At 47.7% G+C, this 15,850-nt stretch overlaps 2 protein-coding genes across 4 annotated transcripts in view; one reads left to right on the forward strand and one right to left on the reverse strand.

The window, feature by feature from the left end:
• ndufb2 (NADH:ubiquinone oxidoreductase subunit B2) lies at window positions 1–3,388 on the reverse strand. Of its 3 annotated transcripts, none has more exons than XR_015106122.1 (4): window positions 1,768–3,388; window positions 1,452–1,596; window positions 1,165–1,297; window positions 1–65 (listed from the first exon to the last, which is right to left on the reverse strand). XR_015106122.1 is itself a non-coding variant. In XM_086146337.1 (4 exons), the coding sequence occupies exons 1-3, from the start codon at window positions 1,851–1,853 to the stop codon at window positions 1,223–1,225; spliced, it is 306 nt and encodes a 101-aa protein (XP_086002463.1). In that variant the 5' UTR covers window positions 1,854–3,388; the 3' UTR covers window positions 1–65; window position 1,222. The 3 variants fall into 3 exon arrangements, 2 of the variants coding, with proteins under 2 accessions (XP_086002463.1, XP_086002462.1); XM_086146337.1 differs by having other exon boundaries at window positions 1,222–1,297; XM_086146336.1 differs by lacking the exon at window positions 1–65 and having other exon boundaries at window positions 1,026–1,297.
• A 1,174-nt stretch (window positions 3,389–4,562) lies between these two features.
• kmt2e (lysine (K)-specific methyltransferase 2E) overlaps window positions 4,563–15,850 on the forward strand; it is a 44,748-nt gene continuing 33,460 nt past the window's right edge. The window contains exons 1-2 of the mRNA XM_086146351.1: window positions 4,563–4,880; window positions 13,799–13,983. Coding sequence (XP_086002477.1) covers window positions 13,913–13,983 — 71 coding nt within the window. The 5' untranslated portion in view covers window positions 4,563–4,880; window positions 13,799–13,912. The remainder of the gene's footprint in view (window positions 4,881–13,798; window positions 13,984–15,850) is intronic.

Below are 15,850 nucleotides of genomic sequence, written 5' to 3' on the forward strand. Positions count from 1 at the left end.
TAACAATTTTACACATTTATTGGTCTATGTACAACAAATGAAGACTTCCAGTGGAACTCAGTGATCTGCGAAGGAAAAAAAAACGTCGATTAATATATAGAACGCAACACGTGTTTAAAGAAAAACTGGATTCTGTACTCTGCTGTCTTTGCAAGCAGCGACCCTCATGACAACATTTGGGACCACAGCACAACAGAAAGAGCCAATATTGGAGTTTCTGGAAGTCAAATGAACCACGCAGTAAAATCAGCAGCAGCACTGAGGATTCCAAACACCTTGCAGAGAATCTGATTCTCCACACGCTGACCCACAGCCGTGCAAATGAAGACTTCTCTCCACAATTTGCCTGTGAAGACCAGGGCCTGTTTGCTGATCGCCTTGACAGGCTGCGAGCAGAGACGCACCGGCTGCAACTTTTCCAGGCTGACCTGACGAGGTACTACGTCTGTCTTTCAAAGACAATCATTTCAGGAGATTTTAAGCGTTGATGGTTGTCTGGTTTGACTTTCTCGCTGTTTGTTTGCATCTGGCCTTGGGCTGATGTGGGCAGGTTCATGAAAGTATTGTACATAGCTGTCAATTGGCTTCATTGTCAGAGTTTGCCAATGATATAGTCATGCAGGAGGTGTGGATGTGTTGACTGAAAGGAAGAAAGCGGTTTGTTCTGCCTCCTGATGGGATTGGTGCAGAAATGTCAAACAAAGTAATCTAAAACAATACGTTCAATCAATGTAAACATTGGAGGGTTATTTTTGTCCGCCATCTGCGATTATTTAACTCCTCCATCCTGGCACTACCTTTTTCCTGTTGAAATTATAGTCCATTATTTCACTCTCGTAGCTGAGTAGTTTTGATTATGGGAACATTTGTGCGGTTTCTAGGAGATTCTCAACTTGCATAGGATGACGTTTTTCAGCGTCAGAATTTAATTATAGTACCGACTCAGGGGTACCTTTATACTGCTTGTTGCAGCCCCGTAACCGGTTGAGTTAATTTTTAAAATGGAGGGACTGTCTGAAATCATCTTGCAGTGTAAAAACGGCTTTTATTTGTTCCGTCACTTAGGTCTGGTTATCAGATCTTGTGGTGCTCAGCCTAATGGCCTTGTTTAGTCCATCTGACATCCAGCGCCCTCAGGGCCAGCAACGTGGTCACATGCCATACCGTTAATCTTTCAAAAGCACCATCGGCTTAGGAGTACGTGACAATTCTTGTTGTCACCTTATTCCTCATCATCTGGCGGAATTCCAAGCTCCTCGTCTGTCCATTGTGAAGCATCGGGCCACGGGAAGTGACCCTAAAGAGGAAACAAGTAGTACAATTAAAGTCAAGAGTCAACAATCCCTGCGTATAGGAAAGGGCTGGGAGATTTGCAGATGTTTCAGGTGTATGCCTTGGATTGTTCGCTACAATTTAGCCGGAGATTCCAGGATATCGGATGGTTTACTTACCAGCACTGCATCTGGATCATGCCAGAGGTGCCACAGGATCCAGAACCACATCGCCCCGCTGATTAACTCGGCCTCGAACTTTTGTTTCTTCGTGACCTGGGGATACTGCCGGTACTGTGGCTCAATGTGGGGCCCACCGCCGGCCCTGAAAGGTACGAAATAATAAACATACAGAGGCCAGGAAAAACAGAGCACAGAAACTAATGTTGAGACGATGTGACAAAGGGGTTATCTTGTCAAATGTTACGAACAAGACGTGTTAGCACGATTGACGAAACCGGCTAGTTGTGATGCTAGCGGGGTCAATAAGACTCACTTTCTGATCGTTATTCTTTGTGGGCCGCGTCTTAGCAGCTGCCCGCCTGCCCGAAGCACCCCCAGCGCCCTGCCAAAAGAAGACATGCTTGTTTGGCGAGCAAACAGCCGTCTTTTTTGACTAAAATTACGTGACGATCTGTCCGACGGGTCCGCTCCGACTGTCGAGGAGTCACCTTCCTCAACCGATGCAAGGCCTCCTAACAATGTCTGCTCTGATTGGCCAATGAGGTTACGATGGTTGATTCTCAATGCTGATTGGTCAGATGAAAATAAACACAGCCCCCTTCTGGAAATCTTGAAATATCGGATATATTACATGCAATCTTAAAATAACCCACTTTGAACGTATCTGATGCGATTTTAGCTTTGGCACCGTTCAAAATGTGTGTTTTGTCAAACGTGGTCGGTTGTGTGATTCTCAATTTTAAATTGAGGTACATCGTGAAAACGTTCACGTCTCGCTACAGGAGCGACAGTGACATTTTTCGACTTGCAGATCAGACACATACGGCAAATGATGTATTGTTTATTGCTGAGGGGATGATTTTCGTGGCGGATGTCCTGTTGTCCTTCCGAAGTCCACTAGATGGGGGTCAACAACCAGTCAAAGGTGCCGAGAAAAAAAAGAGCGTGTTCTTTCTCCGGTCGCTTGGACGAAGCAAAACGATTTAAACTAGTGGGAGTTACGAACGCGAAGCAACTAAAAACATTACCCGTTTTCCAGAAAACAAACAAACAAACAAAAGCAGGAAGTGAGGGTCGAGCGCGCGCGCTCCCGTGACTGTCTCGAGCCGCCGGCGCCATCTTGTTCCTGCCCGACGGCTCCCGGAGCGCAGTCACCGCGGCGACACAACCGGGAGATAATTCGCTTCTTCTCCGTCGTCAAACGCCATCGATCCGGTCGTAACGACGTGTTCAGACTGGGGGAAGTCGAATCGGGTAGTTTTTTGTTTGTTTTTTTTCCTCCCCCTCCTCCTTCCCCCGCTTGGGGAAGCGCTGCCGGCAGACGTAGCTGTTACGTGGGTCTCTAATGGCGCCGGGCCGTCGACGCTCTCCGGCTGCGCCCCTCTCCCCTCTCAGCTCAGAGCCCGCCCACCGAATACCGGCCGCATGATGTCACCACGAACCCCGCTTTCTCGGGAGAGAATGTCAAGCTTTGCGTGTGTTGGACTCTTCCCCCCTCCTCCTCCTCCTCCTCCTCCTCCTTCCGCGGACAACCGCACCGGACCGGAAGCGAAGGAGGCCCGGGGTGACCCACCCGAACGGCGCCGCGGCGGTCAGGAAGCAGATACCCGAGATGATTTGACCATACGCCCGGAGATCGAACCCCCTTTTCTTCTTCCCCCTCCCAAACCCACCCAGCCATTCCGATCTGCCGCGGATGTGTCCTCCATCCCCCGGGTTTATTTTCTAACGGGGCGGCGGTTCGTCCCCGAGTCGCAGCGGCGCGGAACCGACTGCGCATGCGCGACGAGATGCGGGGTTTTGGGGTGGAGGAGGGGAAACAAAATGGAAACGATGAGGACATCCTCTCCCGGCGGATGATGTCAAAGGGATTTCTACACGCACATTGCTGAGGGGACCGCAACAATACAGCTTTACGAAAAAGAAAAAAAAAAGGGGGGGGGTTATATTTTCCGATTGTAACTCGTATCGGGTGGATCCGTGGATGTAGCCGTGGGATGAATGTTGAAAAATGATAATTACTACCCTGTGGTTGTTAGGAGGTTAGAGGCAGAATTGCTTTGTAGTGACTGTTATTTGTTTATTATTAGTTTGTTTAATCAGACCTCAGCTCAGTTCATGCGTTTGTGGACTTGGGTGATTCTACCTGGCTTTTTCTTTCTGGTCCATAATGCCCCCCCCCCCCCCAACACACACACACTTTTGATCTGTGTCTGTGTCAGATTTAATCTTGCGGTCATTGTATCACAGGCTAACCCCGGTCTCACATCGGTTCCATACACAAAATGCTGCTCTTGTGTAAAAGGTTACATAACAGCTTACTTGTCTCCTGCTGCTTTTTGGGTAGCAGATTTAGATGCTGCTTTTCAGCCGTGTCAAAAAAAAAAAAAGCCAGATTCTGACCCACCGAATCACCTCTAATTCACTCGTTCATTCTCAAGAGCTCGTCTGGCCTACAGGTGATGTATTCCTCAGTAATCCAGGCCATCATGTGTCAGGTTGTAATTGCATCACGATATAGTTTGAAAAACTTTTCAGGATTGAATACAAAACCTAAGTCTTACAGGGACTTATTTGGTCGTATTATGGCCATGCAGATGAAATAAGATACATCCACTTTTGCTCTGAGAGGCGGGGAGGGTAATTTGACACTTGTAATTTTTGTTTTCGCTTGTAAAATAAAACCCGATTGGAATAATCCTGTTTTTTGACATGATTAACACATCACCGCTGCACCATTGTGTACAGCAGGTCTTGCACAAACGTAAACCGTGTTGCGCAATTGAGTTTTATATGCCACAAAAAATGGATCCGAGGAAACCGATAAATGCACCGGCGGTCTTATCGATACAAAATCTGTCTTTTGCACGCAAGGATAGGGACGACACAACTAAGGTGACTTTTATTTCGACTTAATTAGCAGACAGAAAGAGCGGAGGCAGGAGCACTCATGCTCGGGGGCGCGCACAAGGCGCGGGCACGCCGCCCCTGCGAAATGGGGAGGGCGACCCCGTAGCGCACGGAGGCGGGGCTAAGGTTCGGCGATGGGGAGGGAGGGGGGGCTCGTGGGGGAGGCGGAGTCTCGGCAGTCCTGGCAGGGCCGCCATTTTTGCCAAGCGAAAAGAGACTGGTTTGGGGGGGATCTAATTTCTAAAAGTCGCCGTTGACTTGGGTACAGTTTTTACGGCTTCGAATTAATTCTCGGTCATATTTGGGTCCACGCGTAGTGCTCGAGACCAAGGATTTTGACAGGAACGGTCTCTTTAGAGGACACGTTTTAAGACAAACATTTTAAAGCTTTGCTAGTGATCCGCAGTGTGTGGACAGAAGTATTGTTTTGGTTGTGGAAGCTGTGTGGAAAGCGACGGGGGTCTTACCCAGACCCCGTTATTTGCTATTCCAATCCTCCAAAGTGGAATTAAAACGGTAAGTAATCTGCATTCAAGTATTATTTGGAGTGAGCAAAATTCCGACCTGGACAGCTATAGTTGGCTTTACTTAGCTGGCTAGGTGCTGATGCTGGCTAACATAACGTTACTTGTATCAGCTGAGTTTAGCTTGCTGGCTACGTGGTCAACACCGTTAGTCCGATATCTTTGAGCGCCTCGTTGGTTTTTGAATTATTTTCAACCAATTCAAGGCTTGAAAACCGCTATCTAGATGACGTAAGTTTCCAATGTAGGTGTCAAGTTGGACGGCGTAACGTCAAGGGAGCCCATGCTAGCTAGCACATGCTACTAGCTCATCTTAGCATGAGACAGGAGCCGAAAGAGTCTTGACTTTTCGTTGATAACATTAGTGTCATCAGATAGGACGCCAAGTAAAACTCCAGTAAAAATTAAACCGGCCGTGATAGTCACTGTGAGCGTTTGCCCTCGTATTTAAAGGCCCATAATAGTAGCAATTGATCTTACTGTACGTTTTACGGCACGCGTAATACAACCCTATCAGTTTTGTCAAGCATGTAGACTCGGTCAGCAACATTTCATACAAAAGGCAGCGAATTTGCCCTAAGCGGACACATATTAACGTAACCACGGACAGCAGAGGACTCGGTTTATGTTGTTTGACACAGTGACACTGCGGGCCATATTGCGCACGGTTTCTTCCGTTTTAATCAAAATAATGAAACATCTCTACACAACCGTACCCTTTACTAACGCCAAAAATAAATAGAACACGGCCAAGACAATCACTGCACGTCAGCCGGTACCACTATCATTTAAATGAGCGCCTAACGCGTTTAAATCGTTTTTTTTCTAGTTTAAAACTGAAATACAACGTTTGCTACACTTGTCATCGAACTCGAAACGGCTAAAATGCGTTTGTTTCAAACTTAAATTGGTCGAGGTGGCTCCCATCCTGTGCGCGACGAGCACGACACATTATTTCCGTTCAGCGACATTTCATACAACACACAACAATAACCCTCGACATGCAAGTAAACCCAAATATGAATATTTAAAGTCGGTTAAGTTCCAGTCGACCCAAAGCAAGAGCAGCTGTTGAAATAGCCTAAATGCCTGGCTACATTGCGCAGTGATCTCATATGCTCCGGGATATTTTTTTTTTTAGATTTGCAATTATGACAAGATGAAGTCAAGAATAGATCCGGTGTCAACCGAAGGACCGGCGCCTGCTGATTTGTTGCAAACGGACTTAAAAGTACATGTCGCTATTACTTAATTTAGATTCAGAATGTATTTGGGTTCAAGTGCTGCAAGCATGGGGGAGGGGATGTTCCGTTTGGGCATCTCGCCCTAGTCGTACAATTTGTAATTCCACCTCGATCGGCGCGACCTCAGCCACGTTCAACTACCCTGTCGCACTTTGGTTGTTTAAAAAAAACCCAAAACGTCCTCAAACAAGTCGCCGTGTGGATGTCTAATCGGTTTTGGTATGCCACCGGGCAGTAATTCCCCTCCGGTGTTGTTGTCGCCCTTTCCTGTGTGTGACGAGCCAAGTATTAATCCACTTCTTTGGAGGCGATGCTAGCTTACCATGCTAACATTTAACCCATTGCGTTACGTGTTATCCCCCCACCTAGCTTCCGTTTGTTACCGCTAGCTTTGCGGGTAACGATTTTTGGCCTCGATGTTAAACCCCCCCCCGCCACCACCACCACCACCCCCGTGGTAGAAACGGTAGTACTTGTATGTAAAGCTGCTGATTTGACATTTTGACGAACCGTACCATTTTCAAGACGATTCGTGCCTCGGTCGTGTCGCTGCTCCGAATGCCATCACACATAGGCTACTACATGTCGAGGGGCCATTGCTAGCTAGCCGGTTAGCTCACTGGCTTTGCTTTCGACGAATTCACAAATACCTTAATGGTAACAACACAGAGACTGCACCGACAGAGGGATACTTAAGGCAGAGTGTGTGAGAGAGGCGATTGAATGCATTCTTGGGGATTTTCTTCCCGTGGCGAGGCTCCACTGGCTACGCGATTGTCTCGCCGTCCTGAGAAAAGCGCTATGAAAATGGCGACAGCAGCAGGGTGTTGTGGTAACATAATAGCAACGTTGTGCCCTCCACACCCCTATCGGCAGGACTGACTGCAGCGCCGACACACTCACTAGGAAGCAACTACACAACGCGTTATCTTATTTCAGGTCATGCGATAAATAATGGAGATCGTGCTACGTGAAAGCGGCTGCTCCCCCCCTTTTTTTGTGTGTGTGTGTGTTAGTGTGTGTTGACCGGTCAAACGGACGACCCCACGGTGCCGTTGTTGTCTTTTTGTAACCAGAAAACAAGCAACAATCCCCGTAAGATGCGTCACAGCGTTTGCAGTTTCCCCGGTTCTGTTCTGTTCTGTTCTGTGCTGCCAGGTTTCACATCTTCACAAAACAACTGTGATGATACTCTTATTTGCACCTTTATCTGCTTAGAATACATTTTTGTACCAATTAAAACTGTATACCCTTATTTATGTACATACATTCTCAACTGCAAAGCCTCTCGTTTTTTTCCCCTAGCAGTATCTATAGATTTGTGATGTCAACTGTATCCAGCATTACCTGGATTGTTTTCCTATTAAATACTTGAAGTTGTGAGTTGTGATAAAATACAATAGTTAGGTCTGGCTTGCTCTTCTCCATTGAAAATAATGCCGTAGCTGACACACACACGTTACGTATATTTATCTTAGTGAAACAATGGAAAACAATGATTCTTTGCCCCCCTCACAGAGGTCTTTTACTCTGTGGTTTAAAAAATGATCGGGATATGGTTTTGAGAGATGTCACAGGCCTTTAATTCTCACTTGGAGGAGAAATGTATTCTTCTACTTCAACAACAATGAAGCTATTGTGGTAAGCAAATCAAGGCTAGTTTCCAGGATAGTGTTTTCATGACCACAGGATTTTGCAAAGTCCCAAGATGGTGTGGCACAGCTGTCCTTTTCTCTTTCATACCCTTTGGGACAGATTTTGGCATGCAACGAAGCTCAGATGCTTGTTCCTGACCATTGCCAAGAAGCGTGTTTTTCATACCGACAGTTTAGGGATTGAAGAAATAAGGTAATTTTATTTTATTTTTTTAAACTGCTCAGCCATACAACTGCATTAACTGTTAATTTTAAACAAATCAGTCGCTTCTTAAATTGTTAAGCAATAACTCGACTATTAAGAGTCTATTTTAGTTAACGTGAAGATGTATAGTTGTCAAGCAAAAAGGGCTAGATCCATTCGAAACAGCAGTGAAGCAGAAACTCGGGCCTTCACATCCTGCCTGTGAAAAGGCAGCCTTCAGAGAATCAGTGTCAACCCCCAGAATCATCTCTCACATCCTAAAATTGACTCGGGTTTGACACGCCGGCGTGTTCTCACCTGCCTCTGCGCAGAAAGCACAGTGAGCTTGTCACTAACTTTGTGAGGAACGGTGGCTTGTGCATGTGGCTTATGTAACAGTCAAGTTGCCAAGGGTCTTCATCTGTGGCAGGGTTGTTACTTCTACAGGAGCGGGGGCTCGGCAGCACCTAGTCACACACAACATACAAAGTACAGCGCCATCTAGTTGATCCCGGTGAAAGAGCAGAAGCATTTTATTTTCCTTTTATGCAAACACTTATTTCCAGCATCAGGCCTGGTGTACGTGCCTGGGTTCTGTGGATGAAGGTATTGCTCAAGGCTTCTTTCTCTCTTTTTTTTTTTTTTTTTTTTTTTTTTTAATCCATTTCTTTTTCTATTTAGTTTGCAGACAATTTCTTCCTCATAATACCACAGTAGCTGACTGTCAGCATGACACAGTTGGAAAACTACCATGATGTCATCGCCATCCTGGCACAATGGTTCAGAGACTTCTTTGTAGACTTCTGTGCTGTTCTTGTGGCAGCCGGCACCTCCTTAATTGAGCGTACCAAATTTTACAGGCCGGTAATTGATCGAGCTGTTGGCCGCTACAGTAGCTGTAGTCAGAATTGTATTTTAAAATCTCCCAAATGGGTCATCGCTTGTGAGTTCACATCACTTTTATTGGCTCAGTATTTTTTGACAACCCAATAATGGTGATTCTTAAAGTGCTCGATGTCAAGCTGAAGGAAGCCAGTAGAGTTGTAATGGAAACATTCAGTACAAACTTGGTATGGCCTGTGTTTGTTTTTTGTTTTTTCTCCCCCCCCCCCCTGCCTTTCTGACAGAGATGAGCTGCCACTCCCCCCTCAGCCATCGGGACTAACGTCTCTGGCAGAGCTCAGGGAATCCGTCTCAGATGACATACCTCTTACCCCCCGGACAGACAGTTTTATAGAAACACAATAGAACCAGTGTGATTTGATTCAATTCTTCAAATCCGTTAATAGAGAGAACAAAGTGTGTGTGTGTACAGTGTGTACCTATGGGTGTGATCCCATAATAATCGTGCACGTGAAGGTTACAGATCCTAGAGCTTTTCCACATTTTCAGACTAGGCTAAGCCCCATGTTATTGTGTTCCTCACCGTCTCCAGACCAATAACGCCCGCGCCTTTCTCCTGGAGAATTGAGTCTCTGTTGATGCACACCTTTCTGTGCCGGGCTAAGCTCTGTGTGGCTTTGCCCTCGTCTCCGGTGATCTCACTGGCGTGGCACCCAGACCCTGAGAGACCCAGAGACAAAGCTGCATGGCACAGGAACCCAACGTGGTCACGTGGGTCCCAGCTGGGAGAAACCAGGGCTCAGGTGACCTGTTTTTGTCCCGCACGGTGGGCTGTAACAGATCTCTCCTCAAGAAGCCGAGCCGCACCTCCGACAGGTGGCTCTGAGGTCGAGGCTGCAGAAGAAGCTGCCGTGCCTCATCTCCAGAACATCTCTCCTACTGCTGCTCTCTTTTTGAAATGCCATTTTTGGTAGGACAGCCAGGATAGAGGCGGCGGCGCTAATGATGGTGATGCAATGGTGCTGCCGTCCAGCCATGAAATTGATCATGAGCTCGAGTGAAATGGGACCTGAGTGGTTTTTAATGTTTTTGTGTGTGCGCGGGTGTGTGTACATGCCCAATAGCCTCACTGTCACACACACACACACACACACACACTGCTCACACTTTAGTCAGCTGCACATTGCATTCTCTCAATGCTGCAACTGGCTGTCAGATGCATATGCGCCTGCCTTCTCTCTCTAATAGTCAATCTGATTGTCACAATGCATTGATGACCGGCATTCATATCCACACCTTGTGAATTAGCTATAATAGTGTGGTATACCTTGTCAAATGAGTAATCTGTTGCAGAACATCCGCTAGTCCACCAGCAGGAGTGATAGATAAATTGTACCCCGGGGGTCCTACTGCGGAGACATTACTCAGACTACGGGAGGGCTGCCCCAGTGCTGCTGCCAGATTCTGGGGTTTCTTCAGTGACTCTTAAAGTGTTGCAACCAAACCTCTTAATTTGACATTTTTTTATCTTTACACTTCAGTGTTGGAAAAAGGGCATGCGATCAATTCATTTTCAATATCTGAGGGTGGTTGATGTCAGGCCAAATATTATATCATTATGAAATATGAATAATAACTTAACATACAAAGCTATCTGGTTATCTATATAGCTACTGGTTGATTGTATTATCCCCTTTTTTTCCCCAATATCAAATCACTCAGTTCTAATGCATCTACATTGCCAGTTTTAAACAAAAGCCATTTTATCTGGCGGTCCCAAACCTGTCCGCAGAGATTCTCCTGTTGCTGCCCTCTTCACCTCCTGTGTTTTGGAGCTGGCAGACTTTCAGGGTACCAGGTATAGTGGTTACACAATTACCTTTTGTAAAAATCAACATCCGCTTCGGTGGTGTTTGCAGTTTGGTACCGTAGCCGGATGCCGTAGCCACTGTCTGCAATGTATTTCCTTCAGTTGGATAAGAAGCAAAAACTTTCGGTAATGCTTCTTATCACCGAATTCGGTGATCGAATTCCACTGACGTTGCTTGAATGCGGTAGAGCTCGCGGCGACAAGCTTACTGATTTATGAAGGACAAGGCAGATGCGGCGTGTCCCACCGTGGGTGCCGTGGCAAAGAGGACCGGGCCTACATTCCATGTAGGTCACACTTAGAGTGTTTATTCACGAATTTGTTTGCTTTATAAATTTGTCTGCGAGCTGAGTCATTGCGGCCGGTTACGAGGATAGCACGGAGCAACATAAGCTGCGCGGGGGGCGGCGGGATCCGGTCGGAATCCCTCACTTTCCCTCGCTCCTCCTACTTATCGAAAACCATAATCTGCCGAGACTTGGCTGGGAAAAGGAAGGAAAACACTGTCGCGCACAAAGAGCGCCGGTAATACGCCGAGCGGTCTGAGTGCGACGTGCGGGCTTTCCCTCGCCGACTTCCGTGCGGTTCCGTCTTAAAAGGATAGTCATTCCCTTCACAATGACACGACTGTGTCCCCTGACGGAGGGTGGGTGGGAGAGAGGGGAGAGCCCGGGCTGCGCTCAGAGCTCCACTCCGCCACCCAGAGTCCGCCCGGGTCTCGGCGGCGTGGCGTCACTGTCAGACGGAGCCGGCGCACACCTCCCCCACCCGGCTGCCCTCCGACACAGAGGGGCCGTGGATGATATCTAAAGCTCCCCGCCGCGCCGGGAAATCTGTTCAGAGAATACACACAAGGTGAACAATTGTAGAATCACAGCTAACCCGCACCGCTCTAATCTGGTGCCTAGCACGGTTATCCGTGTTTGCAACAAAGCCTCCTTTTTTACCATTCGCTCCCACTGCGCTTCCCCAGTTTCCCCGCCCTATTGATTGGAGCGAAGGTGGCTTTAAATGGTCTTTCCCTCTCCTTGTTATTAGGAGCCGTGTCTGCGACACTCCCCTCTGCGCCGCGTTACTGTCTCAGGTTTATTTAGGAAGTGCACAGAAGAGGGAAAGAAATCCGGCTGGGCGGGGTGACTGGCCAGAGGAAGGGTTTTTTTTTTTTTTTTTTTCCTTCCTTTCTTTGGCCGTGTTTCTCCAGGGTGATGGACAGTTCTCCTAGAGGAAGTAGGAGGAGCCACCTGAGGCAGTCACAGCACTCAGATTTAGTCAGGAATGCTGCTGCACTGTACTTGTTTTTTTCTTTTTTTTTTTTTTCCGCCCACCTTTTGTGAGTCTTCACTGTGTGTGGCTGTAGCAGAGCGCACGTATGCTTGCACAACGCTCCGAGGACCGACTTTATTGAGGAATGTTTGAAAGGGCGGCGCGAGGGGTTATCTGTCCGTTTGGCCACCGTATACTTGGGAATGCATTCCTTTGTCGTGCCAGGAAGTTTTCCTGGATGCAGGGGAGACAAACCAAGTACAGGGATTGGAAACACACAAAAAAAAAAAAAACCCTTCGGCCTAAACAGCGGCACCCTTTTAGATAACACAAAGGAAAGGAGTAGTCTTGGCGTTTCAGTGTTTCTTGGCAAAATGCCCCTTCCTTGTTGAAAGACTTGTTTTGCTCACATCTGCCAGCTTCTATGCAACGTCCCTCGCAGTCAAGTTGACACGTTGTTTAGCCAAATCATGGCAAACTGAACCTAATGAAGTAGGGACCGGAGGATTTTTTTTTTTTTTGGGAGGGGTGGGGAGATGCCGTTGGTGGCCCTGGCTTCCACACAGGTCTTCCTCCTCCTATTAATTAGGCGTGGGGGTGTCAGCTCTTGTGCCTGCCAACCTCTCACCAGTCCCTCTGGCTCACCGATGGACCAGGCTACATCACTATTTAATGCTTTTCAGAGCGTGGCATTTGCACGTGCTACGGTTTCTTAACTTTTGAAATGACATTTACCGACAGACGACGCGGTCTTACCTGGTCGCGAAAAATACCTCCCTAAAACACATTTGCCCGGCGTCGTCTCTTTGTGCCAGAGCTCCGGTTAGGCGGGATGACGTGCAGAGACGCGGTTCGCCGTTCTGGCGAGCTACTATTTTCCAATTGTGTGAAGTGCGCCCGTGCTCAATACACAACATATCCCAGCTCTATAGCCACTTTCCAATCCGCACCCGGTGCCATGATCTGAGCCTTTGTTTGGCCCGAGTGCTCATGAACAGGCGGAGGTGTGACCTCCAGCCTATTTTGTCTCGGCAGCTGTCCCTCCTACTAATCCCGCTTATCAACAGAGCTCTCTGTGCCGGGGCAGTCATACTGACACATATGCTCCCGTCTGGTTCCCCATCAGACACAATAAATAGATTAATATCGCCACAAAGTGTATATTTTCGCCATCCCACCGTCGGAGCCGAAGGAAGAGCGGATTTTTTCCTGTTCCCCAGACGGAGTCGGTTTTTGATGTATTAGATTTTCCATGTCTGCTGCGTGAGACGCCAGGGCGTAGTGATAATAAAAAAAATCTTAAGCTTCCTCTTCCCAAATGTTTACCCGCGAGTAAACTTTGAAATGTGTGTGTGTGTGTGTGTGTGTGTGTGCATACGCACCCAAAACGGTAGTAGTGCTCTCCTGGCAGAGGGGGAAAAATGGCCTCTGTATGTTGTTGCGTGTTCCTGCCTCCTTTCATGGCGGCAGACTGCTTTGTGTTCTCTTGCTCCCCTTTGTGGGAGCTTTCTCACAGTGCAGCCTTGAGCGTGCTCGCCATCGGTGCGGGGGGGCCGCTTTAGCGCAGCTCGTTTGTACAACGCACTCAGTTTTTTCTCAATATATAAGCTTTATCACAGGGGAATTCCTGTCAAACACTTTGTAACTGAAAGCTGACATTATAGTGTGCTGGAAATACCCCTTTCGCCGCAGTCTCATGTCAGGTTTCCTTTTTATACGTTGTTTTTCGGTTTAAAAACAATCATCCATTCGCGATCTGCTCGTAATAATGCGGCCAAACTAAACTCATATTTCCTTGTTCTCTCTCTCTTTTGTTGTTGTGTCTCTTCTCCCATCTCTACCCGTGTCCAGGCCTTGTGGATGCACTTAGATGTCTGCAATGACTCCTGTGGCTGGCATGCCTCAGCGTTTTGGACATCCATTCTCTGGACTCAGTAGGACAAGAACTGATCAGCAGAAAACGTCATGAGCATAGTCATCCCAGTAGGGGTGGACACAGCAGACACCTCATACCTGGACATGGCTGCGGGCTCAGAGTGAGTAAGAGCCGGCAAACATACCAAAAGGATGTCACAGCAGCAGGAATGGTGAAGTCTCTGAAAAAACACCCTCTGATTTTCCCTTTTTGACCAAATACATTTATTTAAAGCCTGCGACACACACACACACACGGATGTAGAAACCAACCACGTCACCCACAGGTGGGCCTGGGTGGAAGTTCTCACGAGCTCCAGGTATCATCTTAGTAGGTGTCCAGTTTAATGCTGTGCGGGTCTGCACACGTACAGAGACAATGCATGATTTCTTGATAAAGTGTGTGTGTTGGTAGAAACTGTTGCTGGACTCAAGTTTCAGAAATACTCACGCACACACACAATATAATGGTGGTAACCCTGTTCACTCCATGTTGTCTTTTGTTTTCTCCAACCTTTAACTTGATCATAGTGTTGAGTATCTCAATTCCCAACAGTACATATAATAGTGTCAGTACCCTGTTTAAAACAACTGCAGTTTTTATTTAGTTTTGCTTTTTTTGACTGTCTTGAACCACACATCCCCGCGATTCACATCTTACCCCTCGCCTCCTACTTTCCTCTCCCTATCATCTCCCACGTTTCACTTTTCTGACTGATTTCTAGCATTGTCCTCCCCAAGAGGTAATTGTTGGTTTCCTTCCTCCTCCTCCTTTCAAATGTTTCCGGTATGAATGTTCATTTCCACGCAGGCGTTTGTCTCACGGACCGTAAGTTTTTGATACCGTACGATTTCCCTTTTCACCTTTCAGTTCTGGCCTCCCCGGCCGAGCGGCGCTGCGCCTCCCGTTCTCCCGTCTTTTGAACGCACTCCCACTTTCAGGGTTATCAATAACGGGAAAGGAATTCCTAGTGCGTACAAGGCATCGTTGTGGTTGTGTAACGTCAATGTCTGCCCTAATGGACATTTCAGCGTTGCCATTGATTCTACTTGTGCTCGACCCCTGCGCGGACGTTTGCAGTGAGCCGCCGGTAGCCGCACAAAGCCCACATTGAACATGTTTTAGCCCTCGTGTGTTTGTATCCACGCCGTGTTAATACTTGATCCTAGTAGTGTACTCCAGATAGATATTTGCACATATGTGCACGTACATTGTGTTTAGCCAGTGAAGCAGAATGTTGCATGAAGTCATGGCAACAAGCCTCCTTCCGCTCCTCCTCTTCTTTTTTTTTTTTTCCTTCTCGTCAAGGACATCGCCATAGCATTTTTTTTTTTTTTTTTTTTCCCTTTGGTCAAGTAAATGAAGCAGGGTTTTTCGCATGACTAAAGAATAACACACGTCATCAACTTATGGAGGTGCTCTTGTCTCTTTAAATGAGAGTGAGTCCTCCCTTCTGCCCTCATCAGAGCTGTTGCAGTGACAGCTTGTGTTGCCATGGTAGCTGCCCCTCGCACTCTTTCCTCCCCTCTGCACTGCGCAAGGCCTGTTTCCATGGTCACAGGCCTGAGTGACAGGTGGCCCTCACAAAGATACAGACTCTTAAATAGCCCCGACCCCCCCCCCCCCCCCCTCCTCTCCGTGGAGCTCTGCTGCCAAAAGGGGGTAGGCGTAAGCCCTTTCCCTTCACTCTCCCACTCGCTCTTTGTCCACCGGCGCTCTTCGTCCAACGGCCTGCCGCAGATTTATTCAAAAGCAGATAACGAGCTTGAAAGGGGCTTCCACCTGCTGCTGCGCAGGTTCCTTCCAAACCAGAGGGACGGAGCGTAGCACCAAACACCAATACTCACACAGCCCCCTTTGCTGTATTGTTCGCGCCGGCCTGCTCAGACAGCCCGGCTGGCTCCTCACCAGAGAAAGCGCGTTCTGTCCTTCCCATATCCCCTGTAGTCTGCAGCAGTACGACCAGCTGTTGGTTAATGCAGAGTGTG

The sequence above is a fragment of the Fistularia commersonii genome, chromosome 5 (genome assembly GCF_037954325.1).
Source record: "Fistularia commersonii isolate RoL2024-O1a breed Wild chromosome 5, RoL_Fcom_v1.0, whole genome shotgun sequence".
NCBI lineage: Eukaryota > Metazoa > Chordata > Actinopteri > Syngnathiformes > Fistulariidae > Fistularia > Fistularia commersonii.

Coding starts and splice junctions, on each gene's coding strand:
- ndufb2 (XM_086146337.1), bottom strand. CDS start 1,853: ATGTCTTCTTTTGGCAGGGCGCTGGGGGTGCTTCGGGCAGGCGGGCAG. Junction 1,597..1,767: donor CAAAGAATAACGATCAGAAA/GTGAGTCTTATT, acceptor CGTACCTTTCAG/GGCCGGCGGTGGGCCCCACA. Junction 1,298..1,451: donor ATGATCCAGATGCAGTGCTG/GTAAGTAAACCA, acceptor TTTCCTCTTTAG/GGTCACTTCCCGTGGCCCGA.